This window comes from Cajanus cajan, chromosome 7 (assembly GCF_000230855.2).
Source record: "Cajanus cajan strain Asha chromosome 7, NIPB_CcT2T_4, whole genome shotgun sequence".
Taxonomy (NCBI): domain Eukaryota; kingdom Viridiplantae; phylum Streptophyta; class Magnoliopsida; order Fabales; family Fabaceae; genus Cajanus; species Cajanus cajan.
Window position 1 is genome coordinate 38,412,022 of NC_138523.1, and position 25,950 is coordinate 38,437,971.

Genomic DNA, 25,950 nt, shown 5'->3' on the forward strand with positions numbered 1-25,950 from the left:
AGATGATGGAAATTCCTGAGTGGAAGTGGGATAATGTCACGATGGATTTCATTGTTAGGTTGCCTAGGTCGATCCGGAACATCGATGTTATTTGGGTGATTGTTGATAGATTGACAAAGTGTGCGCACTTTCTTCCCATCAACAAGAAGTGATCCTTGGAGAGGCTTATACAAGTGTATATTAGGGAGATAGTACGTTGCCTTCTAGTATTATCTTTGATAGGGATCTAAGGTTCACTTCTAGGTTTTGGTAGAGTTTACATCAAGTTCTAGGAATGCGATTGAGGTTAAGTTCTGCCTATCACCCACAGACGGATGGACAGTCAGAGAGGATGATTCACTCATTGGAGAACTTGTTGAGAGCTTGCATTCTAGATCATCTAGGTAGTTGGGAAGAAGTGTTGCCTCTAGTGGAGTTTACCTACAATAATAGTTATCATGCAAGTATCGGTATGGCGCCTTTTGAGGCTCTATATGGTAGGAGGTGTAAGACTCCATTTTGTTGGTACCAGGAAGGTGATTCAGTGGTGGTAGGGTTAGAGTTGGTTCTACAGACTACTAAGAAGGTGAAACAAATCCTAGAAAGGATGAGGACTACCTAGAGTAGGCAAAATTCTTATGTAGAAAAGAGGAGGAGGCCTCTTGAATTTGAGAAGGGAGAACGTGTATTTCTGAAGGTGACACCCACTATTGGAGTGGGAAGGTCTATAAGGGCCAAGAAACTGACCCCTAGGGTTATTGTTCCTTACCAAATCCTTCATCGTGTAGGTCCTGTGGCGTATCAGTTGGCTTTGCCACATTTTCTTTCCAATCTACATGATATGTTTCATGTGTCCCAGTTAAGGAAGTATGTTCATGACCCAAGTCATATTGTTGAAATGGATGAAGTTCAAGTTAGAGAGAACCTAACATATGAGAAGAAACTTGTAGCTGTGATTGATTTCAGGTTGAAAGAGTTAAAAGGCAAGTTTATTGACTTGGTGAAAATTTTGTGGGATGCAGCTATTGATGAGGCTACTTGGGAGGTTGAGTAGTAGTGTAGAGAGTAGTATCCTTCCCTATTCCCAAGTAAGTTTATTTTCGGGGACAAAAATTCTTATTGTTGGGGAGGTTGTAAGACCCGTGCCTTTTCTCGTTGTTCTTCCACACTCATCTCCTTCTATCTTTCCCTTCCCACTCACTCTTTTCAGTTGTTGAACCTCATTCACCCTAATTCTTGAATTCACATAGGTGTTGGACAATAGAGCAGTTAGAAAGGTTGAAGCCCGAAGTTGGTTTGCATTGCCATTCTCTTCTTCTTCTTCTCTTCCTCGTGAGCTCGAAATCGAAATTCTTCTCCCTTTGAGGTAAGGGATGCTAGAATCTTGGGTTGTTGATTGAATTGAAGCTTACAATTTGTTGGATTTCTAAAAATTTGAGCTTTGGGGTTAGATATGTAGTTGGTTGCATGTGAAAGTTGAAACCTTGTTCTTGATAATCTCTTTGAAATCTTGATGCATGCATGTGGTATTTCTTTGGTTTTTGGGTTGTATGAACAAAATGAGTAGAGATTATGAAGGTAGATCATGTTTAGGGGCAAAAATTGATGGATTATAGGTGAAAAATGAAGGGGGAAGCCATGAAAGTGCAGAAAACTCTATACACAGCGTTGGAGCTCTGAACCAGCACTATAACTAAGAGAAAATAGGGAGATCAAGATCTGGCGCTGCAGCTCCAGGTTGGGTGCTACAGCCTTGGGAAGAATTGATTTGGCAAATACTTGGAGCTACAGCTCCAAGTTGGGCATTGCAACCCTGGGAGAAAACAAAGCTGATAGAAAGTTAGAGCTGGAGCGCTGCAGCGTTGTAAGGCCAAGGGTAGATGATCGCATTTGGTCTTGGGGTCTTCATGAAAGTTATAAACTTGGATGTTAGCTTTTCAATGGCACTGGAATCACCCAAAAAATGGGTCTAAAACTCCAGTTATGACCTTTTTAGTGAGCAAAGGTCAAGTTGTCGGCATTTAGGAAAACGGTTACGATTTTTACAATTTTTAGCATGGTAGATGATAGAATTATAACCTGAGTTATTCATGAAAGTTGTATAAAATCTTCTTGTTTTTCATATGAGATAAGGATGAGAGTGATTGGAGTAGTAGAACTCCCTATGGGATGTTTTATGTGAAGGTTGTTAGTGTAGGAATAAGTGATTTTGATAACTTGCATGTGATACATGTTGTATGATGGGTGAAATTGGTGAGCATGAATAGAATGCTTGTGTCTATTGCATGTTGTGTGTTATAGGATGATGATAATGAGCATTGATATGCTATCTACTTGAAATGATAATAAGCATTGAAATGCTATCTTTGTGTACTTGTAATGGTGATGAGCATTATTATACTTTATATGATTGATATGATATGTTAAATTAATTATGGAGCATTGATATGCTATTATTGTATGAATTGTTAAGCATTGGTATGCTGTTCTTGGTTGAGATGTTAAGCATTGGTATGCTGTATATGATTGATGTTATTGATCTCTATATGCATTGACTGAATGTGAGGTACATAGTAGATGTATGGTAAGGTGTGGATGCTAAAAATGCGGTGTGGCATTGTAGCATGATGACTAACTTAAGATTTGAGGAGAGTAAATTATTTTGAAAATTGAAGATCTCACATAAGGTATCTTGGAGTGGTGCTCGAGTAGGCCATTGTTTGGAAAATCCTCCTTGAGTAGGTATGTCTCTTGAAATAGGTTTTGAGTCTCCTCCAAATCCTTAGTTAGTAGTTGAGTAAGGTAGGAGGTCGAGGGCTACAACCCTTAACCAAGTACCTAGAAAGGTTGTCTGGTTCCTTGAGGGTAATAAGTGGGAAAATTTCATATGTGACTTGGTAATGCATGCCAAGGTCGTGGTAAGCCTATACCCAAATGTACTACTCCTGATGGTGAAACTAGACTTTTCTAATATAAGTGATGAAACTCGAGAAACCAGAGGAGGGATTGGTATCCCATTTTGTTGTGATCGAGTCGACGCTTCGGGCATGAAGACTATTGGCTTGGTTCGATAAGGTGAAAATCACTTAGACTGCTCATATTGTTAGGAGATCTCCATAGGTGAATGCATGAGACGCATTGGTCAATGTGTTTGCATATGATGTATGTTAATGTGTGTTCATGTGCATTTGATGTCTTTTGGGACATGATTAGGTGAGGTACATGCTTGTTTGGGATGTGATTAGTTTTCATATATGATATTTGGTGTGTTGTTGTATATTATAGGCTTGTTTCTATATGTATAGATTTTTGAAGTCTAACTTATCCTTTCTGTTTCCATGGTGGTTTGGATGTGAAGATCATATATTGTATGGAAGCAGATTAGGGCTAGGCTTGAAGAACTGATATGGGCAGGTGTTGTAACTTTTTTATGGCAATACTATTGGTGTACCTTGTATTAGTGTGTTTGACCGACACTAGGATGTAGGATTAATTTGGCATAACTGTGTATATATATATATATATATATATATATATATATATATATATATATATATATATATATATATGTATATATATATATATATGTATATATATATATGTCTTGTTTATATTAGTTTGACTATTTTATTTATATATTCATGTTAAATATATATATATAGTATATTTCTTCCATTAATCTTGTACATTCTAGTGACTTAACTTTAGTTGCTAGTAATAGTGATTCCACATAGTGTAACGACTATGACAGGTCGTTACAATAGGGGCTTTTATTCTCATCCTTGAGTATTAAAGTTGGATTTTTTAATGAATTCATTATTTGGCTTAAATTAATCAATTTGGTCTCTTGGTACTTGTTTATGGATTAATCTTTATACGAAAACCTGTAACTTTTAATCTTTATACAAAATTAACATTAAGATGATATTTTGTTTTAAAAGCAATTCTTATTAGTTTGCATTATAGGAATCTTCACATTAAAATGAATATATTTTTAGTAAAACCAAAATTAAATACATTTTCAAGTATTGTGGAATTTTAGTCTCAAATTTTAATTAAACAATTAGTCTCTTAAGTATTATAATTGTGCAATTTAAGTTCATCAATTTTTACTTTAACAATTCTAATTCTTAAAATATTTGATTTTGCTCTCCGATTAAAATTTTACAAAATTTTACCTATTTAAGTTACATATATTAGTAATTTTAGTAAATATATATATATATATATATATATATCATTTAATATATGAATAAAAAATTATAATATATGTAACTTAAATAAATAAAAAATTATATAATTATCATACTTGAGAAACTAAAATCATATAATTGCGATACTTAAAAAATTAAAATTATTTAATTAAATTCTAGAAATTAAAATTATACAATTACAATACTTATAAACTAAAATTATTCAATTAAAATTTTAAAAATTTAAATCATATAATTATAATACTAAAAGGATGAAAAATGCAATTAAACCATAAATTGTTAACATAAATATTAACTAAATTTTTTCTTCCACACATGGTTTAGATTTTTTGCTAATTTGACTTATTGGTTCTTTTTAATTTCAATTTAATAGGCATGTTGCTTAGTAAAAATTAATTACTCTTAACCAAACTTTTTTATCAGTTAAATTTAACTTACGTATAGTTGCTCCTTTAGAATTTTTTTACATGAACTTAATTTCTATCGCCCTTGGAAAAGAAGAAAAAGAAAGAAAAAAAACCCTTCGGTCTAAGCTATTAGCTTCGATAATTTATGTTTCTGATTTTTCTCTATCTTATCATTCTTTAATTTACAACTATATAATACATGTATTATTTTTAATGTTTTTGATTTGCAAATAAATTATCTGTATTTTAAATATATTTTTAATTCCTATAATTTTTAAAATTTTATTTAAATACCTCATAACACTATTAACATTCAAAGGTAATAAATTGAAACAATTATACAACACTAGCTAAATTTAATGTAATATTTTCACCAACAAATAGATTTTATGTATCAATATTTAATAATTTTTTTAACAAAATTTGAATATAAAAATTAAAATAAGATTTTTTTAAAATTATAAAAATTTAAAAGATCAATTTTAAATTTAAAAAACTAATAAATTTACCTTAAATTTAAGTGACTAAAAATATATCACCCTTTTTATTATTGCTATAGATACATAGTTTTAGTGTCAGAGTATTAACTTCAATTTCGACCTTATAATTTTTTCTACTTTTCTAATTTTTTTACTAACCCACCAAAAAAAAAAAAGATACTGACTTGCTGGTAACACCCTTGCAAAATTTCGATTCTGTATTTTAAATTTGTTTAAATATTTTACCTTTTAATTTCTATAATTTAAAATATTCAATTTTAATTCCTATATATATATTTTTGTTTTCTTTGTTTTTATAATTTCATGAATTTTACATTTTAATTCCTATAAAAATTTAGAACAACTAAAAGGAAATAGAAATGATATACATAAAAATTTGAACTATAAAAATTAAAAAGTAAAGTTGCTGAAACTACAGAGCCAAAAGTAATTTAACCAATATTTGTATCCTAAAAGCAAATAATGTAAAGTTAATTCAACTCAATCAATTAATTCTGAATCCATAATTCTTTATTCTGAAACCAAACATGACATGTAATTAGGTTTTTATTTTTTATTTTTATTTAAACAAACATGAAATTAGTTTAATATCTCACTGATTACTGAAGACATCTTATATGCAGAAGGCAGAACCCCTGGAAAATCAGTACATCTGAAAGATTACAAGCTATTATTATTATTATTATTATTATTTATACTTGCATAACTAGCTGTCAAAACAGAATGCAGGTGTGTATTATTACATGTTAAGTTAAGCTGAACTACTTATCTTCTCCAATATAAATGATCCTAAGCGTGGGTCTGCACGGTAAGGAAGACCACTTCGTGCTCCAAGATCCCTGCACTTGGCACCTGCCTGCAAATGAAATTCCATTAAAATGCATGAGTTCCTTTACCAAACCCATTCCCTCATTTTTGAATTGACTTTCAGATAAAAATAAACTATCCAATTGAATTATATAAATATACTTGAAGTCAATTTTGATCGATTTGAATACAAGATTCAATCGAATGCTATTAAAACTTGAAGGCATTTTGAATAGACTTGGATAATTCGGCTTATGTATTTGTGTTTATTTTATTATCTCTTCAGCACCTTTTCTAATTAACACTTTTATATATAAAAGAATAATTTATATAATAAAGAAAAACATGATACATAAAATCTATTTTAAATTAATCCAAAACTAATAAGCTTATAAATAAATTCATGAATAAACAATTAAGTACGTAAACATATAATTATGAGTAGGAAACTGTTTTCATAGATTAAATTAAATATATACACACAAAAAAAGTTCAGTTTGGATTGAATTGATTCTAAAAATTGGATTCAAGACCACATACCACGTTAGCAGCGAAGGATAGCATTGTCTCTGGTGTAAACTTGGCACAGATAGCTGAAAGCAAATCAAGCACAAAACAGATCTCATCCGTATATTCACAAAGGAAATATTAAATATGGTGACATGTAGAAGTTTTAATGCAAGTCGCAAATTTTGATATATGGCCTTTCAAAGACCATTAGGAAAAGATAGAACAAAGCTGTTGAAATTACCATAGATAACAGCTCCAATAAATGCATCCCCAGCACCAGTTGTATCAATGAGCTCTGATGGTGGAATACTCTCGGCTGTTCCAACGTATAACTTCCCACTAACCTCTCCTATCCCTTCTGCCTTCAATTTTGCCACTGACTGGGTGAATTAAACGGGAAAAAAATGACTAAGAAGTTGAACAAGAGCCTAAATAAGCCTGTAATTTTATCAATTTACAATCCCTGTTTCTAGAACTTCATGGATCCGACTCACTTGGTGTTACTATGAATGACAAGAAAAAACTTTCACTTCTTTGTAATACTCATGTTATCAGGTTATACAATTAACCTATTGGCTTTGAAAAAAATAGAAATTAATATGTAGAAGAGAAGTCGAATGATGCAATTCAAAAGACTAAAAAAAGAATGACGGAGAATACTAAATGCAAGTTGATCGAATTTCCTTTGAACTGATCTGATTGAACACAGTAAAAATTGTCTTGGCTGTTTAAAAGTCTCGTTGTTTTCCATGTCAAGGATTGGAAAATGAATGTGGGGCTATTAAATGTTGTCATCTATGCTGCAAAGGTTTTCTGGTGTCCCTAGAATGTCTTGTTAACATGACTAGAAATAAATAATGAGTTGTATACGTTATTATCAGACCAGTTTGCAAAAGAAGGCCAGTTCATGCTGGAGAGTGGGATAACAATATGCACCTCGTGAATGCTTAAAGAACAAAAACCAGTGCTTAGTTTAAGTATGATATAGCTTTTGCCGAGTCAATTTTGCACACAACAATTCAGTTCAGTGATATGAAATTGGCTCAAAAGGAAGATAGTCTGATTAGAAGAGGTAGAGAAAGTCCTTATGGACACACCATTTTAGTGCTGTGTCTGTGTGTCCAACACAGACACAGTTCTATGACACCGCTTAGACACAAATATTTAAATATTTTTAAGAAAATTCATCGTGTATTAAACTATGAACAAGTTCATTTAGGATTTTTTTTATAGAAAATGTCAATGGAAATGATGCTCCATGTTTTGCCAGAGGAGCTTACAAAATAGCAACTAGTGGACCATGAGAAAATATCAAGATATTGTTAATCTTTAAGTTTATATACATGATATTATAAAATTATGCTTTAATTATTCAATTATATCCTTATTTTCCCTTGAAGCTTAATTATTCTATGCACTCAAAATTAGGTAACAAATTATTATGATTTATGAGTCCAAATATAAAGAAAACAACTCTTCCACCTATCCTTCATGCTTTGCCTATTTCTAACACCAATAGTAGCTAGTTGATAAGTGAAAGGGCATATTAGGAAATTAAAAAACCAAGGGAATATATATACTAAAAGGAGTGTTGGCAAAACACTTACTAATACATTCTCTATTATTGGATAAAATTTATCAGAAACTATGAAGAGTTACTGTCAATAAATTTGTGATTTTCAATAAATTTGAGTCAATAATAAGAGGGTGTTTAAAAGAGTGAGTTAGAAAGTGTTACTGTCATTTCTTTTACAAAAAATTGGGTGTTTAATACAGCCCCACAGCATCAACTGATCTACGTAGTCTACCCCACAGTGGCATAAAGTTTGGTGTTAGAGTTCAATAATACCAAAACAGAGGAAAAATAATTCTGGGTTTCGTTGACATTACTGATGATATGCAGGTTGGAATGGGTACAGTCTTGTTCCTTTTTAACGCCAGTGATTCCAAGAAGTTGTCTATATCCACTTCTTCAGTGGAAGGACCTGCTGCCAAAAAAGGCACAAGAAAATAAACTCTATTTAAATGAAAAACAAATACAAGATAATATCTAATATGCCCATTATTATTTATACATACCATCAAGACTTCTCTCCAGCATTATACAACCATCTTTCCCCAAAGTTACAATCACGAATTTTATGTTAGGCAACATTAAAAGCATAGAAACAAGTGCTTGTGGAACAGTTGATGCCCCTGTCCAAGCCTGTTAGAAGACAAATTATAATAGATACCAAACAAAATAACCAACAAACCAGAAATGAATAAGAAAATGGCATTTGATATAATGGTGGATATTGTATTTAAGGAATTCGTAAGAAAGGAAAACTCAGAAGAGGGAAATCTCCTCTACCAAGAGCCAAGCTCCTAATAGCACAACCAACAAGGTTCTCTATCCACAATAGTAAAACAAAATAACCGAATGCCCTGCCCATCAAGTGTGATTCTCTATAAACCACAATATTCTCTCTCTTTCCTCTAACAACCTCGAATAACCCTCATGCCTTGGCAGCGTTCTTCTTCTTCCTCCGCTCATACACAATCCATGGTTTTGGGCCCCTTTTTTCTTCATGGGCCAGTGGTTCTAGTGAGCCATGATGATCTTGGGCCTTATCATTACTCCCTCCTATAAAATTAGTCTTGTCCTCAAGACTGAGCTCAGGAAACTGACTCCTCAAGGTCAATTCATCTTCCCATGACGCCTCCTCTACTGCCTTTCCCCTCCACTTCACCAGCCATTGGTTAGTTCGTTCTCTCCCTTTCAACAAGCTACGTGAAGCCAATACTGTTTCAGGCTCCAATAATTCAGCTCTCTCATCTTCCAGACCAGAAGGAATAGTGGTTTCTGCCTTGTAATCTCCAATTGCCTTTTTTAATAGTGACACATGAAACACAGGGTGAATCCTTGACTCCGGAGGTAATTTTAAACGATAAGCTACTGCCCCAATCCTCTCCAATACCTCAAAAGGTCCATAATAACGAGCACTAAGCTTGGGACTTTTTCGGGCTGCTAGTGAATGTTGTCTATGCTGTTTGAGCTTCAAAAACACCATGTCACCTTCCTCAAAACTCCTATCTTGTCTATGCTTATCGGCCTGTGTCTTCATTCGATCTTGGGCCCTGATCAAGTGCTTTTTTAACTATCTAAGAGCCTCATCACGTTCATTGATTTCCCTCTGCACAGATTCCACTTTGATTTCACCTTGAGTCCCTCGCACTAACATTGGAGGAGTACGACCATACACAGCTTCAAATGGAGTTATTCCCGTAGACACATGATAAGTTGTATTAAACCAATATTCGGCCCAGGGAAGCCATAGAGCCCATCCCTTGGGCTGATCAGTAATAAAACATCTGAGATATGTCTCTAGACAACGGTTTGTTACTTCCGTTTGTCCATCTGTTTGCGGGTGGTATGCCGTACTCATAAGCAGCTTCGTACCTTGCATCTTGAAAAATTCTTTCCAAAAAAGACTCATAAAGAGAGGGTCCCTATCACTAATCACCGAATTGGGCACCCCATGAAGTCTTACCACTTCCTTAACAAATACTTCTGCTATGGTTTTTGGTGTATATGGATGTTTCAAAGCAACAAAATGACTGTATTTGGATAAACGATCCACAACCACCAATATTGCTTCAAAGCCCTTGGACCTTGGCAATCCTGTGATAAAATCGAGAGAAATATCCTCCCAAATCCTTTTTGGAATGACCAACGGTTGTAACAATCCTCCTGGGACAGCAGTAGTATACTTTTGACGTTGGCAGATATCACAAGATTGCACGTACTTCATGATATCAGTCTTCATTCCTTGCCAATATAGATTTGCAGGCACACGTCTATATGTTCTCAAAAATCCGGAGTGGCCTCCTTGAGGGGTTGAGTGAAACTCATCAAGTAATTTGGGAATCCAAGGAGACTTTGCTGGAATCACCATTTTGTTCTTAAAAAATAAAATACCATGCTGATAAGTAAATCCGGGATGAGCCTCTCTAGCTTGCTGCAAGTCTGCAATCACTCTCTTCCATTTTTCATCCTTGTGAACCTCTCCTACAACATTTTGGCAATCGAGCCAGATTGGCATGGACACCATGGTTTTCAACTCACCTTCTTCAAAGCTTCTTGATAAAGCGTCCGCCCCTTTATTTTCCAAGCCAGGTTTATAGATAATCTTAAAGTTATACCCCAATAATTTAGCCAGCAAGTTCTGTTGACTCCCATTGGTGATTCTTTGCTGAAGTAACTGTTTCAAGCTTCTCTGATCCGAATAAACTTTAAATTTGCATCCCATCAGATATGGTCTCCAGTGCTGAATTGATAAAGCCACTGCCATTAACTCCTTTTCGTAAGCAGATTTTGCTAAATTTCGACTGCTCAAGGCCTTACTAAAAAAAGCTACGGGCATGCGTTCTTGCATCAGAATGGCCCCAATGCCCACCCCTGACGCGTCACACTCAAGTTCAAACTCCTTCTCAAAATTGGGCAGAGCTAAAATTGGAGCTGTTGTAATCTTCTGTTTCAACTCTTCAAATGCCTGTTGTGCCCTTTCATTCCACATAAACCCCTCTTTCTTAGTTAATTCTGTCAGAGGTTTCGCAATTTTCCCATAATTCCTAATGAACTTACGATAGTACCCTGTAAGTCCTAGGAATCCCCTTACTCCCTTCACGTTCTTTGGAACCGGCCATTCCCCTACACTTTTGACTTTGGCGGGATCAACCTCCACTCCCTACACGGATATCACATGCCCCAAGTATTCTACACTCTCCTGAGTGAAGCTACATTTCTCCCTGTTTGCATAAGTTTATGTTGTCTTAAAATTTCCAGAACTGTTCTTACTTGAGCCAAATGTTCCTCCCAACTTGCATTATAAATGAGTATATCATCAAAAAACACCAATACTCCTCTTCTAAGAGGATTGCGAAATACCTCATTCATTAGCGCTTGAAATGTAGATGGGGCATTCATGAGCCCAAAAGGCATTACGAGATATTCGTAATGTCCTTCATGGGTTCTGAATGCTGTCTTAGGGATGTCTTCCTCCTTCATTCGAACTTGATGGTAGCCAAATTTGAGGTCTAGCTTGGAAAAAAACCTTGCTCCATGTAATTCATCCAATAATTCCTCAATTATAGGAATGGGAAATTTATCCGGAATTGTGGCTTTATTGAGAGCCCTATAGTCCACACACATCCTCCATTTATTATTTTTCTTTTTGACCAAAATCACAGGACTGGAGTAAGCACTATGGCTGTGCCTTATGTGTCCAATCTCCATCAATTCTTGGACTTGTTTTTCTATTTCATTCTTCTGGTGGTAAGGGTAGCGGTATGGCCTGACGTTTATGGGCTCTTGTCCTGGCTTTAGTATTATTTGATGCTCCTTGGAACGTAGTGGCGGCAAACCTCTTGGTTCAGCAAACACATCCTCAAAACTCTTCAATACTGCTTCTAACTCCCCACACTGTTTCTCTGACAGTCTTGTGTCTTGCATTTCCACGTTTTCTCCAATCATTCCTTGGAGAGATGCTGCTAATGATTCTTCACAATTCACCCCTTTCAACATTTTAGTCCCCTGATTTGTGGAAATCCTCATCGTTTGCTTCCCCCAATCAACCATCATTTCGCCTAGCGAAGCTAACCATGTCATGCCCAATATCATGTCAATATCTTTCAAATCGAACAACACTGCATCCACCTTAAATTTCTCCCCATCAACTTCAATTTCGATCCCATGACAAACTCCTCGAGTTTCAGTCGTATAACCATCACCCATCAAAATACGCATGCTCTTGGTGGACTGCCAATCCCATCCCATAGCCTCCACCAAACGCTTCGAGATAAAATTGTGAGTTGCCCCACTATCCACAAGTAAGAAGAGAGGCAGTTCATTGACTCTCCCTTTCAACTTGAGTGTTCGTGGGGGTTGCTGTCTATCCAGGCTCAAATCAAAGAGAGTAATAACACTGCACTCAAAGACATGTAATTAATCAAATCAAAGAGATTAATTACATGTGTATTTAATGATGCTAAAAATAAATACACCCCACAGAATAGAGTAAAAATAAGGTTTCAGTAAATAAATGGAAAGATATGTTGATGAAATATAAAAAATAAAAAATAAAATCTATAGCAACCAGAAAAGGAAAATGATATGTACCATTGGGATCAGGAAAGCAATGTCCCTTTCCCATCCCAAAAAGAATATACCTTACATATAAGATAACTGAAATAACATGTGTCAACGTGCAAGTAGACATATTACAAGATCAGAATACCAGACACACAAAAAAAGAGAAGTCTTTTTCTTTTCTTGTGATGCTAAGACAGCATATATTTTTACATAGTAGATAATACATTTATTGATTACTGACAACAGAAAATTGGACTGCTAAAATCAATTCAACATTTCTGAAGATGAAAACAAGGTTGATGAGATAGCCTCATATTATACATTGTTATGACAGCACTTTCAGAGAACACGATGCACTTACTTTTGGAAACTTTGCTGAGCATACAACATAATCAGCTAATTTTAGGAGATCATCCAACCCTTCCCTCGGCCTTTCTGCATCAATTAATATGGGTATATTCTTTCTAACAGCCTGCACTGAAAAAATGTAAGATTTTGTTTACTTCCCTTCAAATTAAGCTCTCTTTTGCCATCCCCTAACCTCCTTTACAACCCAGAGAAATCAGATAAAAAAAAATGAAGGTATAAAAGATACCAAGGGAAACTATATAAAAGCTACTTGCAGCATTCACAAAGCTAATAAAAATTATGCACATAGGATACACAATGATTAAAGAAAAAAAGAATGAGTCACTTGCAAAAGAAAAATTGAAAAAGTGTTTGATTTCATTCATTGATGGACTTGCAATATCCAACATGGATGCATCACTTGCTATAATCTTAGGAAATAGTCTACACCGTGTCTATGAAGGGTGTATATATATGTATGATAAGCAGAATCTATGTACTACACATTCTACTAAGAAGTTGTTTTATTCTCAAAAGTTCTCATTTTTTTGCTTTCTAAATTCTCCCTTTCAAAATTCAATAAGTGTATGTTTCTTTCAAATTTTGCATGCTTCAACTTCTATTTTCCTTATTATAGAATATGACTAGGCCTCATAGTTTGGATCATAGTTGCAAGTAAATTGTATAGGTGATAACCTCATTGGCAACAACTAGAGCAGTATCAGGCAACCTCCCATCAAAATATGCAATTTTTGCTCCATCCAATGCAGATAACAAACTTGATTTTGGCAGGTCATCTGGTATCATTGGAGGATATCCTGGGGTATGTATACAAGTACGAGTCTTCCTGAAAAATCACACTTAAATGAGTCAAGTTACAATTAAAATTATCATTAGTCTCCCTGGAAGAAATGCTTGAAAATCTCAATATTATTATGAAAATGAGAGCACATAGTTTTTTGTGTCATTCTTACAACTAAAGAATTATTTTTGTGTCTCATTCATGCATTGATGGTTGGTTGAAACAAGTAATGGGGAATTGTCCAAATATGATAAACACAAGAAAATGCAAAAAAGGCAAGTTATAGACAAATAGACACATGAAACTGCAAAGTTTACAGCTTTAGTTCATTTCATTATGCTTTTCTTCTTCAATGGAAATAGAAGGACCACATTATCTACTATTTTATGTTAAAACCATTCAGATGACAGTGACCAAAATCTTAACTAGATCTACCCAACTCATTTTCTGTTCTTCCCTTCTCCCACCACACTTCTTGGAATTTAGATAATGAATATACTCGGTGGAAAAGTCAAGTTGTGTAATAATATGTAAGCCAATGACCATTACGTTTGGTTGTCCACAATAATATACGTAAATGGTGAAGTTCCCTCCTTGGACACCTGCAAATAACAGGGAACACACCCACCAAAAAAAGTATTAAAAAACTATAGTTAGGGAAGATTCCCTCTCAATAGTCTATTCACAACCCCCACTAACTTCTTTTAATTGCAAAATCCACATCACCTTGACAAATTAAATTAAATTTTTTTGTTCACATTTAACTGAGGATACTTAAGGAAATTACAATTAGTTAGTGGGGAGTGTAAAAAGAACATAAAGAGTACCAATAGCATTGAAATTAAAAAATGTATATACACACACAAGCGAACACAACCAGGTGAAAAGCTAAAGAAGCTAATGACCATTCCATCACGGAATTGTAAAGTTGCTCGTATACAATGGCCTTGATAAAGATTCCAAATTGCAAAGAGAACAGTCTTAAAAAATTACCACCATAAAGGATGTATCTACACCATCAGCTTGTAGCTCGTCTAATATACCCCTGCCTTGACTGTCATCAGCAACCTAATGAGCGTAACAAATACACGCAGAGGTATCAGTATCAGATTTTAGCAGTTAAATATTACCAGATATTTAAAAAATAAAATGCTCAAGTACTGTATTTATACTGTCATCTAATAACAAATGGTCATATATAATAAGTTTGTTTGTTACCAAGGAGGTCTAGCTTAGTTGGTCAAGCAGATGTGTGAATTGTTGTAAAAATATACTCCCTTGATATCAGTTTGATTTTATTGACTTTAATAATAATGACATAAAAGTAACGCTTACTATGATTTCTGATTGGTTCACAGTATCGGACTTTTTTATACAGATATAGCATAGAAATTAAGCTCTCAATTAATTAATTAATTTAAATAAAGAATAAAAGCAAAGCAACCTTGGAAATGAGCCTGGTGTTTAAGCCCAAGCGAGCAAGGCAGGTTAAGGCATTACCGGCATTGCCACCTCCTTGAACCTGAGAAAAGCCACCATCAACGTGAACACAACACGAAATTATTCATGAAAAGTTAAAAGAAGAAGAATAAAAATGGACCTTCAAGCTTGTGCTTCTGATTTTGTCATCTGGCTTAGGGTAAGCAGCAACGGTGGCCAAAAAATCAATGGATACCCCTCCACACCCCACCTGCATACATCCATCCATCCATCCATCCATATATACATATATACATACATACATTCATTACATACATACATACAGTTAATTAATAATGTAAATATTAAATTAAATTGATAAAGTCTCTAATTTTGGTGGCAAGGCAATGATTATGATTGAGAGAGAGAGAGAGAGAGAGAGAGGGCTCACAACGACGGCGTTTTGAGGGTCGGAGGACATGGTAACCCTGCAGCGACGCGTTCTTGACCTAAACTATGTAAATCAACAGAGAAAGCGAAAATTAGGAATAGGAAATAAGAGAATTAGCGAGGAGAGAGAAAAATAGTTACATTGTAGAAGTTGAGAAGCGGAACGCGGAATATGAAGGTTGAAGAAGCATTGGATGTAACAGTGCAGAGGTTGAACATGTTTGTGACTTGTGACTGTGAGTGAGTGATGTATTGCTAGCGCCAGATTCATGTAGATTTCCTTCAATTTCAACCTACCATTTTCTTTTTTCTTTTCTTTCAAATTTTGCTTCAAATAAATATTTCATTTCTCTATTTATTTTTCATATATTTATGGAATTATCCTCTCTTTTTTTACTTATTTTCTTTTAAATTTTCTGATGATTTTTTTTTCGTCCCTGGAGTATCTACCGCTGATAGTAGTGACTAATCTCCTCGTTACATTGAAGACACTTCGAAAAATGAAATAGCTAGCTCCAAAATTTAACGCGACTGCATACACAAGTCAAGATTTGAACTCTTGACCTTGCTTAAGCGTGGATCAACTAAATTTTTTGATGATTTGATTCTTATGATTTTTATTGGTTGAGAATTGAGATATTAGTCTTTACAGTTTTTTTAATTTATTAATTGGTTTCATTTGATATTATGGTTATTTCAATTTTTAGTTTTGTTATCGTATTTGTATAAGAAATTTGTACGCATTAAACCCTAAACCCAATACGTGAGAATAAATGGCTGAACTCCATTATCAACTACGTTTGTTGTTATTATGCATTTATTTCACATTTTACAAATACGATTATAAGAAAATTTGCCAAAATTTTCCTAACATTTTCCTACAAATCTATGACACTGAAATTATACAATTCAATTTACAATTTTTACAATTAGGTAACAAAAGTAAGAGTACAAATAGATTAGGTGAAACTCAACTTTGCTAGAATTAAATCTAACTTTAATTGAAAATATATTACTTAAGCGTCATTTGTCATAGATTTTTTTTTTTTAAATCATGACCTGACATGCATAAAAAAAATTAACTTGGCCTATAAATCTAATTAAGAACTTTTTTTAAAAAATAATTAACACCAAGATAAAGTAAAAATAAGTATGCTTAATTATATAAAAAAAAACAAATATAACTTGTTTATATGATATAAATAAAACTTTAAAGATATAAAATGACTTTCATAATGATAATTTAATTAAAATATATTTTGTAATAAAATATTTAAACATATCATAAATTTCTCTTTCAATAAACTTAAAGATTTATTTTTTTTATATATATAAATCAGCACATTTAGCTATTAAAAAGATAGCTAATGTATGGTTTTGATATATTAAATTTGAAATAATAAATTTAAATCGATCATAGATCTAACAAAATTTTTAAATGACTTAAATTTTTCTTTTTTTTTTTACTAAATAAGCTTTATTGTTCTTTAACTATTTTCTATAAAAAAAATGTCTGAACTACATAAATACAAACATTTGGGCTAAATGATTAATACTAAAGTGGATTACAAAAGCACAATTTGTATGCTGAAACCTTGTTTCTTGCATACTACGCTGAGGATTTTGACGACCAGTTTAGGGCTCTACTTAGTAAAGGATTAGTGCGATAGGGAAGACCACTTCGAGCTCCAAGGGCTCTACACTTGGCAGCTGCCTGTAATTAGCATCAAAAACAAACAACAAATACGTTTATACTTTATAAGTAGCACCTAACAAACACACATGATTATCTCCAAATTTCCAAGTAAATTGCCTATAGAAAAGAATAAGAAACAATATAAGTGTTCTTTTATTGGATATGATCCATTTAGTATTCTTAAATTGACAACTAAAAACTAATTTGTTAAACATAACTTCTATTCGTCAAGTATTCCACGACAAATCTTACCATCACTAAGACAAAAGGTTTGGTTTATAAGTGTTTTTTCTTTAATGCTATGTATTTGTGTAACAACTATTTGTATGGATTGTCCAATATTGATTATAAATCCAAATTACCCCTATTATGTTTCTTACCACATAAGAAGCAAATGGCAACATTTTCTCTGGTGATAAGTTGGCACAGATCGCTGCAAATAAAATAACAAGGAATGATCAACATTCAGAAAAAAAGTAGTATGTAAGTTAGATGTGATGGCCACAATGGAATTTTAGTGAACAATGTAATTTCATCAATGTGAAATAGGGTAGAATTTGTTCAATGGAAAAATCAGAAAATTTCAGCATGCAAGTGCATATGTAACATGAAATGGTTGCACGTACCATATAAAAGAGCTCCAACAAATGCATCCCCAGCACCGGTTGTATCAACAAGTTCTGATGGTGGAATCTTTTCAGATGTCCCAAAATATAACCTACCACACACAGACCCCATCCCTTCGCCTCTAAACTTTGTAATGGACTGGGAAGATTAAGCAAAAAAGATCAATCCAAGTGAAAATTTTCATGAATCTAATGCAACAAAACATTGTTCAATCATCATTTACCCTAAATCAGAATTATGAAAAATGGTCTAAACGGTTACACATATAAACTGGCATTTTTTTTTAATCATGCTATTACTGCAAAGTATACTCTCCTAAAAGTAGTAATTAATCTTTGTCAGAAAATTTGAGCATACACAAAGTGAGTATTTTACTTTCAATATAATCTATTTCATACTCAAAACCTAGACAATTTGATTAAGAAATACAAGTCATTATTACTTATATTAATCAATGTTTGTATAAATAGACATGCTTATCAGCTTCTAAAACCAATACAAGAATTGTTAACCAATGTTACCTTCTCCCAAGAATACTAACCTAAATTAAATTTCTTGCATGTTGGGGCCTTTAAATTTTTTTTTTGTCAAGTTAGACACCATTGAATTTCGACTAATCATTAATCACTAAGTAGATAGTGGTTGGTGTGAGGATCTCTAGCATGCTATTAATTCTTTATTTAATAGTCATGGAGTGTCATCTCTTGTCTACCATTTTTATTCAAAAAAAATATATATTACAGGCCACAACTACCAGTTTGACTAATTATAGTAACACCGGATAAAAACAAATTCACATGTCACTATTAATGGCAATAAGTCTTGTGTACGTGATGATTTTGTACTAGTACTTTGGAAGACATTGCACAATCAGAGTTCACTTTAGAGTTATTACCGAGACTAGGCACGTTGGCATGGCTGTGCTATCATCTATTTTCCCTTTTAATGATATCAAACAGCTTTCAACATCCATTTCTTCTAAGTTAGAACCCTCTGCCAGAAAGTAAATTGCAACTTAATAAATGCAGAAAAGAAATAGATTATTTAACACCAAATACTAGTACCAGTGTACTACAGTTTCTGCCTATTTTTGAACATGAATTCAACTTGACAAGGCTCAAAAATGAGAAGAAAGAAGTATTTTTACCATCATCCACGCATTTTTCAAGCATTATGCAGCCATCTTTTCCCAAAGTTGCTATCACAAATTTAAGTCTCGGCAATCTTAAAATAATTGAAACTAGTGCTCTTGAAATAGATGATGCCTCTGTCCAGGCCTGTCAAATTGTAAAAGCCACAAACCATAAATAGCAAATCATTCATGTTGATGAAATATCACAAAATACAATTCAACCAACGAGGAGAGAACAATACTAGGTAAAATATAATATTCAAACATTTAACTTTAGAAAAAATTAAACTCGGGAAAAATTCCGGAAATTAGTAAAACTCACTGGTCCCCCCAAAGGTCCGAAGTTTATGATATTCTAGTCTTCTATTTTGTGATAGTAAGAGTTACTTGCCTGTGGAAATTTTTCTGAACATACAACATAATCAGCCAAATTCAGAAGATCGTTCAATCCTTCCCTAGGCCTTTCAGCATCAATTAAGATAGATATATTCTGGCGAAATGCCTGAAAGGGCAAAAATATAATTAAATTACCAATTTGTGAATGCAATCACATCAGAAGGCTTTCTATTCAAATATCAAATGCAATCACATGAAGGACAACATTTGTGAATCTAGTAATGATTTTTTAATATGTAATTGGCTCTTTTCTTTTACAATACTTTGTACAGAAAAGGGATTTGACGTTTTTCTATCATAATAATTATGAGGCTTATGTGTTACCTTCAACCGCTACAAGCATTTAAGTTAGCAACCACTTTAAGAGTAAGTAATGATAGCAGTCACAGAAATTTGACTTAACACAAATCTAATGAGAATATTCTATATGGAAGTGTGCATTAATCAAACTAGGTAACAACTAAGATGTAATTAATTACCTCTTGAGCAATGACAAGAGCACTATCAGGCATCCTTGCATCAAAATAGACCACTCTTGCCCCATCTAATGCAGATAACAAATTGGCTAATGGAAGATCATCTGGAACCATTGGAGGGTATCCTGCAGTAAATATACATGTCCTTGTTTTCCTGAATGTTCAAAGTAGTAGGATTAATCATTTTGCACACCTAAACAATTCAGGTACAGGGAGTCATCTAAACCATTAAGTTAGGCATGGCAATTTATCAGGCAAGAAATTTTGCATATGAAGATAAATCACATAAGATACATTCTACAGAATTTCCATCATGTTCTTGCATTAATTTCGTGTAAAAACCGTTTTGTGATGGCACATACGTTTGGCTGTCAATAATGATGTAGCTAAATGGTGAAGTCCCTTCCTGTGAAACCTGGAAATAAATTGAAAAAGAATATATCACCCCCAAAAAATAGAGATTGGACTTATACTTGAAGACGAAGTAGCTAGTTAAGCAACCAAACATGAGATATCATGATTCAAAGACTAAATATATAAAAGCAGAAAGCATTAGAAGAGTTAACCTTAATCACATAATCAAAATTGATGGTCAAATATTAAATTAAAAGTAAAATTAATTTTTTCACATATACAATTATATGATTAAGATCAACTTATATCTCAGAAGGTATATATATATATATATATATATAGAGGGATCCTTTTACTCTAGGAATAAGTCTACCTAGACTTACTCTGTTCAATAACTCATGTTCTACATCAAATTTAAACGATCCAACCGTTCAATTTAAAGTTCTTAATGGATAGATCAAATCTGCAAATTTTTAGAAAATTTGAAAATCATTTGATAGTTCATTTCATTAATTCAAATTGACAGATAATCATAAAATCATTTTATACATTGATTCGAATTAATGTAACGATGTATCAAATGATTTTTAAATTTTTTCAAAATTTGCAAATATGATCTATGTATTAGGAACTTTAAATTGAACGGTTGGATCATTGAAATTTGATACAGAACATGAGTTATTGAACGGAATAAGTCTAGGTAGACTTACTCTTGGAGTAAAAGGATCCCTCCTCTCTCTCTATATATATATACAGGGTTTAAAAGACAAATACCTCTGATTTTACTACTTTTTTTTCTTATTGCATTTGTAGGAGGGAAATTGGAAGAATATTCATGTGCTTGTAACTCTAAGCTCTTTAGTTTAGGCTAAAAAAACAATTTGACACACAAACATACCACAAAAAAAGAGGTATCCACCCCTTCAGCTTGTAGTTCCTCCAGCAAAGCCCTACCTGGAGCGTCATTTGAAACCTAGTGATTTCATAATCATAAGAAATTAGCCACAACCAAGAGGTTAAGTACAGTACCATAGAACTGATGCAAAGCAAACAAAAAACCTTAGAAATTACTCTTGGCTTTAAGCCCAAACGGGCAGCACATGTCATAGCATTTCCAGTATTTCCACCACCTTGGATCTGTCACAACAAAGGTTGCAAAAAAACATCAATCACCCTTGTTAGCACATAACTTTACCATTATTCTAGAGAATTCGTTTTAATAAATATTTTTTTTTAAAGATGTCAATTTGGAGAGTTTAAAGAGAAAACTTATTATGAATATTTTTTATATAGAAAGTGTTACTCACGTAGGAATGATAATGATTATCCATAATATAATAATATAAAGTAAAAAGCAGCATTATGACTAAATTTAAATTAGCCCCACTGTGATTAGATTAAAGTTGAACAAAAGATTTTAAATAAACAAAGGCAAACTATTTATTCTATTTTAGTGGCAAAAGAAAAAACTGGTGGGCCACTGGAGCAAACGTGAGTGGCTATAAGTTGATTAAGGTTAAAGTCAACATCAAAAGGTGTCCCAAGGCCGAGAACCTAAAACCAGGATAGAGATTTTAATGAATGATGATTCATGTGAGTTTCTAAAACGCTCAAAAATATCACAATCACAAACTTGATGTGTTAAAAAAGCATAATGATAACAAATTAACAACTACCATAATACTAGTAGTAAAATTATAGCAGTAATAAGTTATGAAATGAATGAGTGGAAGCTAGAGAAAGAAGAACCTTGAATTCAGTGGTTCTGATCTTGGCGTCAGGCTTAGGAAAAGATGGCACTGCTGCCAGAAAATCCACTCCAACCCCACCAAACCCCACCTGCCAAATACACATAACACCCTCACAATCACAAATAACAAATTCAATTGAAAGTGAGAATGAAAATGGTTACTATGCTCACAATGATGGGATTTTCGGGGAGAGGAAGAAAAGAATCGGAAGACATTATTTGGGTTCCAAAGTATAGTTTCTTTTCTTTTGCCTGGGAAAAAGTTAGCAACCATATCATATACTATATACCATATATTATATTTATAAGAACGTGAAATGATGACTTCATGTTTATTGACCAAACGAACCTTGTGATGAAGAAGGTTGTGGTAATGAAGAAAGCAAGAGAAGAGAAGAGAAGAGAAGAGAAGGGTCATTGTCACCATTAACAAAGCTTTGTTGCTTTGCTATTGTTGGTCATGCCTGAAAAGCTTGACTTCTGAAAATTCCATGTTGCCCTTGCAATATACGTCCACGTCAGGGTGATTTATATTTTTATATCAATTACTTTTAGACTCTATTATATCAAAAAAAATTATTAAAAATATAAAATTTAGTTTAAGCTTCTAGACTTGCATCTTGTTTCAATCTGATTCTTAAAATATTGAAGAGGTCTTTTATTAAGATCAATAGAATTAAGAAGGAAAAGGTGAAGAAATTCCTTTCTACTTGTTTGAAGGAGTGAAAAAGCCATTTAAAGAAAATTAAAAAAAAAAAGTGTATGAAGATAAATTTATATTAATTAAAAATAATAACTATTCACTCCATTATTTTTTTTAACAAAATCATTTATTTAGTTTTTAAGACATTAAAGGAACATCTTCTTTAGGGATGGCAACGAGGCGGGACGGGTATGGGTTTCATAATACCTGTCCTTGTCCCCGCAAGTCAAATCCATCTCCGTCCCCATATCCGTTGGGTAAGTGATTTTCATTCCCATCTCCGTCCCCGTCGGGTATCGAGTATACTCGTACCCGTACTCTTTTTTATTATATTATAATTATAATTAAGTTATTTATTTATCTCATACTATAATAAATAATCATACATAAAAAATATTAAAATTCTTTAATATAATTAAATTGAAAGTGAGTATTAAATTAAAAATAAGAATGGGTACGGGTACAGGTACGGGACAGGTAAGTACATACCCATACCCGTACCCGTACCCAATTTAATATATCGAGTTTTACCCGTACCCGTACCTGTATCCGGTCAAACCAGGTATTCCCTGTCAAAGTCAGGACGGGTTCGAGTATTACTCGCGGGTACGGGTATATTTCCTATCCCTAATCTTCCTTTCATTTCATGCAAATTCAGAACTAGTTTTCTAGTTATTTCGAAACATATATTTTTCTTCTTCCCTTCTTGTATATTTGTTCTCACACAAACAGTAGAAAATGATATTTCTATCAAATTTCTCTCTTTTATATTTCTTTCGACTTTTTTCCTTTTTTTTCACAAAAACAAACATGTGGTACATGAAAATATGTAAATTTTAAAAGTATACATTTAAAAATTATTTACGAAAAAGATATTAAAAACTATAAAAGCGATTTACATTTTAAAAAATATTGGTTCATCAATCATCAAGTACTATTTAGAAAAGTGATTTAAGGATCTATTTAAATACATTTTTACAAGAAAAATTGAAAATAAAATAAATTACTTAAAAACTATATTTAGTTTTACGTATGAAGTAATTTATAAAAGTCCTCGCATTAAACTTATTTAAAAGCTAATTCTTAATTTATAGAAAACTAATTTTAATTTAAAGAAAAAATGTATTTCCTTTTTTTATTTGAAAAATGTTTAGAAAAAAAATTGTTGAAACAAGTTTCTAAACAGAAAGGGTAGATTAGTAAATGAGACTCAAGAAGAATGACAAAATAAATAAAAAGTGGTTGAAAACATTTTTCGCTGATATCGCAAACACCGACAAAAACAATTCTGCTTCTGTATCAATCGCAAAAGAGAATAAATAAAGAAAAAGAAGTATGTTGATTGTCTTCTTCAGTTTTTTATTTTTTTTATTTTTTATAAAGAGATACAATTTTTTTTTTATCAAATCGGTTCTTACATATAACAACATAGATATACTTTCTCTCATTTTATTTATTTTTAATGAAATTATTTTATCCTTCACAACTTTTTTAAAAAATAAATCAATTTATTTTTTTTATTTTTTATGTTTTAGTCTTTTAACCTTTTTAAATAATTATAAATGAAAATAATGCGGGTTTTTTTTCTTATCGTCTTTTCTATAATTGGTACACAATTTCTTCTAAATTCATATTTTTTTATATTTATAATATATAAAGGGATATTTTTACCTCCAATTACTTTTGATCTTCATTTTTAATGAGATTGTTTTACCATCTATAACTTCCTTAAAAAATAAATCAATTTATTTATATCTATTTTCTTAACATTTTAGTCTTTTAACCCTCTTAAGTAATTATAAGATACATTTTTATTACAAATGAAAATTTTTCACTGTGATGACCAGCCCTAACCATTTCACTTACGTATCAACTACCACTTGTAGTGGAAACTACTCAAACACTGGAATTAATATATTCACATAACCTAAATATATCTACAAATGTATATATATATATATATATATATGTATGTAAACCAACAGATCAACTATACAAAACATATATATATATACACACACACATGTATAGTAATCCATAAACTATGAAAATAAAAATTTAAAGTTGTCAATTAAGCAAGGTCTATACAAGACCCTCCAAAAGTAGCCATGAGCTACACTAGCATGGTTCCACCAAGTCTTGCTAGCCTCTAGCTAACTTGCCCCACTCCCATGAAAATCATGATCATCGTAGTCCAATCACCAAGAAAACATGAAAGTGTGAGCTAGATTTAAAAACAAACAAGTATGGGTATTGGGAAAAACCCAAGTCCCACATCGACTAGAGATTAGGCAGTTGAATATTATATAAGTGGAAAGCAACTCTCACCTTACAAGCCGGTTTTGTAGGGTTGAGTTAGGCTTAATCCACTATTCTAACATGGTATCAGAGCCATTTAGATCCACTTTAAAAATGGGCCACCCACCATTGATGCATGCCTCATAGGCATGAGGGGGTGTATTGGGAAAAACCCAAATCCCGCCAATCCTAGATCATTAAAAAGGGTCACCCACCATTTATCCACGTACCAAGCCCAATAGTGATGGACGTGAGGGGGTGTATTGGGAAAAACCCAAGTCCCACATCGACTAGAGATTAGACAGTTGAATAATATATAAGTGGAAAGCAACCCTCACCTTACAAGCCGGTTTTGTAGGGTTGAGTTAGGCTTAATCCACTATTCTAACAATGGGAATAAACATATGTACTAATTACCAACATGTAAATCAATCAAGCAACACCTCATGTTTCACATCATAGAATAATCAACACACCCATATGCATCACAACCTCACTAACCCATCATACAATCAACAAGCTATGACCAATATCATCTACACCACATCATATGCATACACTTTAACTAATGTGTCGTCACATATTTACCTATGAAGATCTCCTATAGTACCTTAGCAGTCTAAATGACTTGATCTTACTGAATCAATCTAATCATTTTCAAACCTCATGTGTCTACTAGATCGATAGCTAAATTGGGATACGAATCCTTATCCTCTAATTTCTTTCTTGTTGCCAATTAAACAAGAAAAGTTTAGTTTCACTATTAGGACTAGTATAGTTGGGTATGGACGTACCATAACCTTAGAATGCATTACCAAATCACTTGTGGAATTACCCGCTAATTATCCTCGAGGTACCACGTAACCTTTCTAGCAATCAGTTAAGGGCTATAGCCCTCAACTTTATACATTACTCCAACATTGACTAAGGACCTAAAGAAGACTCATTA

General features: G+C 33.0%; 2 protein-coding genes across 6 annotated transcripts; both read right to left on the minus strand.

Moving 5' to 3' along the window:
* Positions 1–5,751: 5,751 nt before the first annotated feature.
* On the minus strand, positions 5,752–15,869 carry LOC109806830 (uncharacterized). 3 transcript variants are annotated; one of them, XM_020369344.3, is made up of 13 exons: positions 15,711–15,869; positions 15,571–15,633; positions 15,301–15,390; positions 15,145–15,222; positions 14,694–14,768; positions 14,250–14,302; positions 13,595–13,745; positions 12,912–13,022; positions 8,497–8,623; positions 8,308–8,402; positions 6,659–6,797; positions 6,448–6,500; positions 5,752–5,956 (listed from the first exon to the last, which is right to left on the minus strand). In XM_020369344.3, the coding sequence occupies exons 1-13, from the start codon at positions 15,786–15,788 to the stop codon at positions 5,852–5,854; spliced, it is 1,218 nt and encodes a 405-aa protein (XP_020224933.1). In that variant the 5' UTR covers positions 15,789–15,869; the 3' UTR covers positions 5,752–5,851. The 3 variants fall into 3 exon arrangements, with proteins under 3 accessions (XP_020224933.1, XP_020224932.1, XP_020224934.1); XM_020369343.3 differs by having other exon boundaries at positions 8,308–8,405; XM_020369345.3 differs by having other exon boundaries at positions 8,308–8,405; positions 15,571–15,628; positions 15,711–15,848.
* A 1,225-nt stretch (positions 15,870–17,094) lies between these two features.
* On the minus strand, positions 17,095–22,495 carry LOC109808951 (uncharacterized). 3 transcript variants are annotated; one of them, XM_029273243.2, is made up of 13 exons: positions 22,350–22,495; positions 22,172–22,252; positions 22,000–22,089; positions 21,322–21,387; positions 21,149–21,223; positions 20,259–20,311; positions 19,900–20,050; positions 19,416–19,526; positions 19,040–19,169; positions 18,788–18,885; positions 17,892–18,030; positions 17,646–17,698; positions 17,095–17,283 (listed from the first exon to the last, which is right to left on the minus strand). In XM_029273243.2, the coding sequence occupies exons 1-13, from the start codon at positions 22,425–22,427 to the stop codon at positions 17,179–17,181; spliced, it is 1,230 nt and encodes a 409-aa protein (XP_029129076.1). In that variant the 5' UTR covers positions 22,428–22,495; the 3' UTR covers positions 17,095–17,178. The 3 variants fall into 3 exon arrangements, with proteins under 3 accessions (XP_029129076.1, XP_020227739.1, XP_020227740.1); XM_020372150.3 differs by having other exon boundaries at positions 21,310–21,387; XM_020372151.3 differs by lacking the exon at positions 22,172–22,252 and having other exon boundaries at positions 21,310–21,387; positions 22,350–22,459.
* Between the last annotated feature and the right edge of the window lie 3,455 nt (positions 22,496–25,950).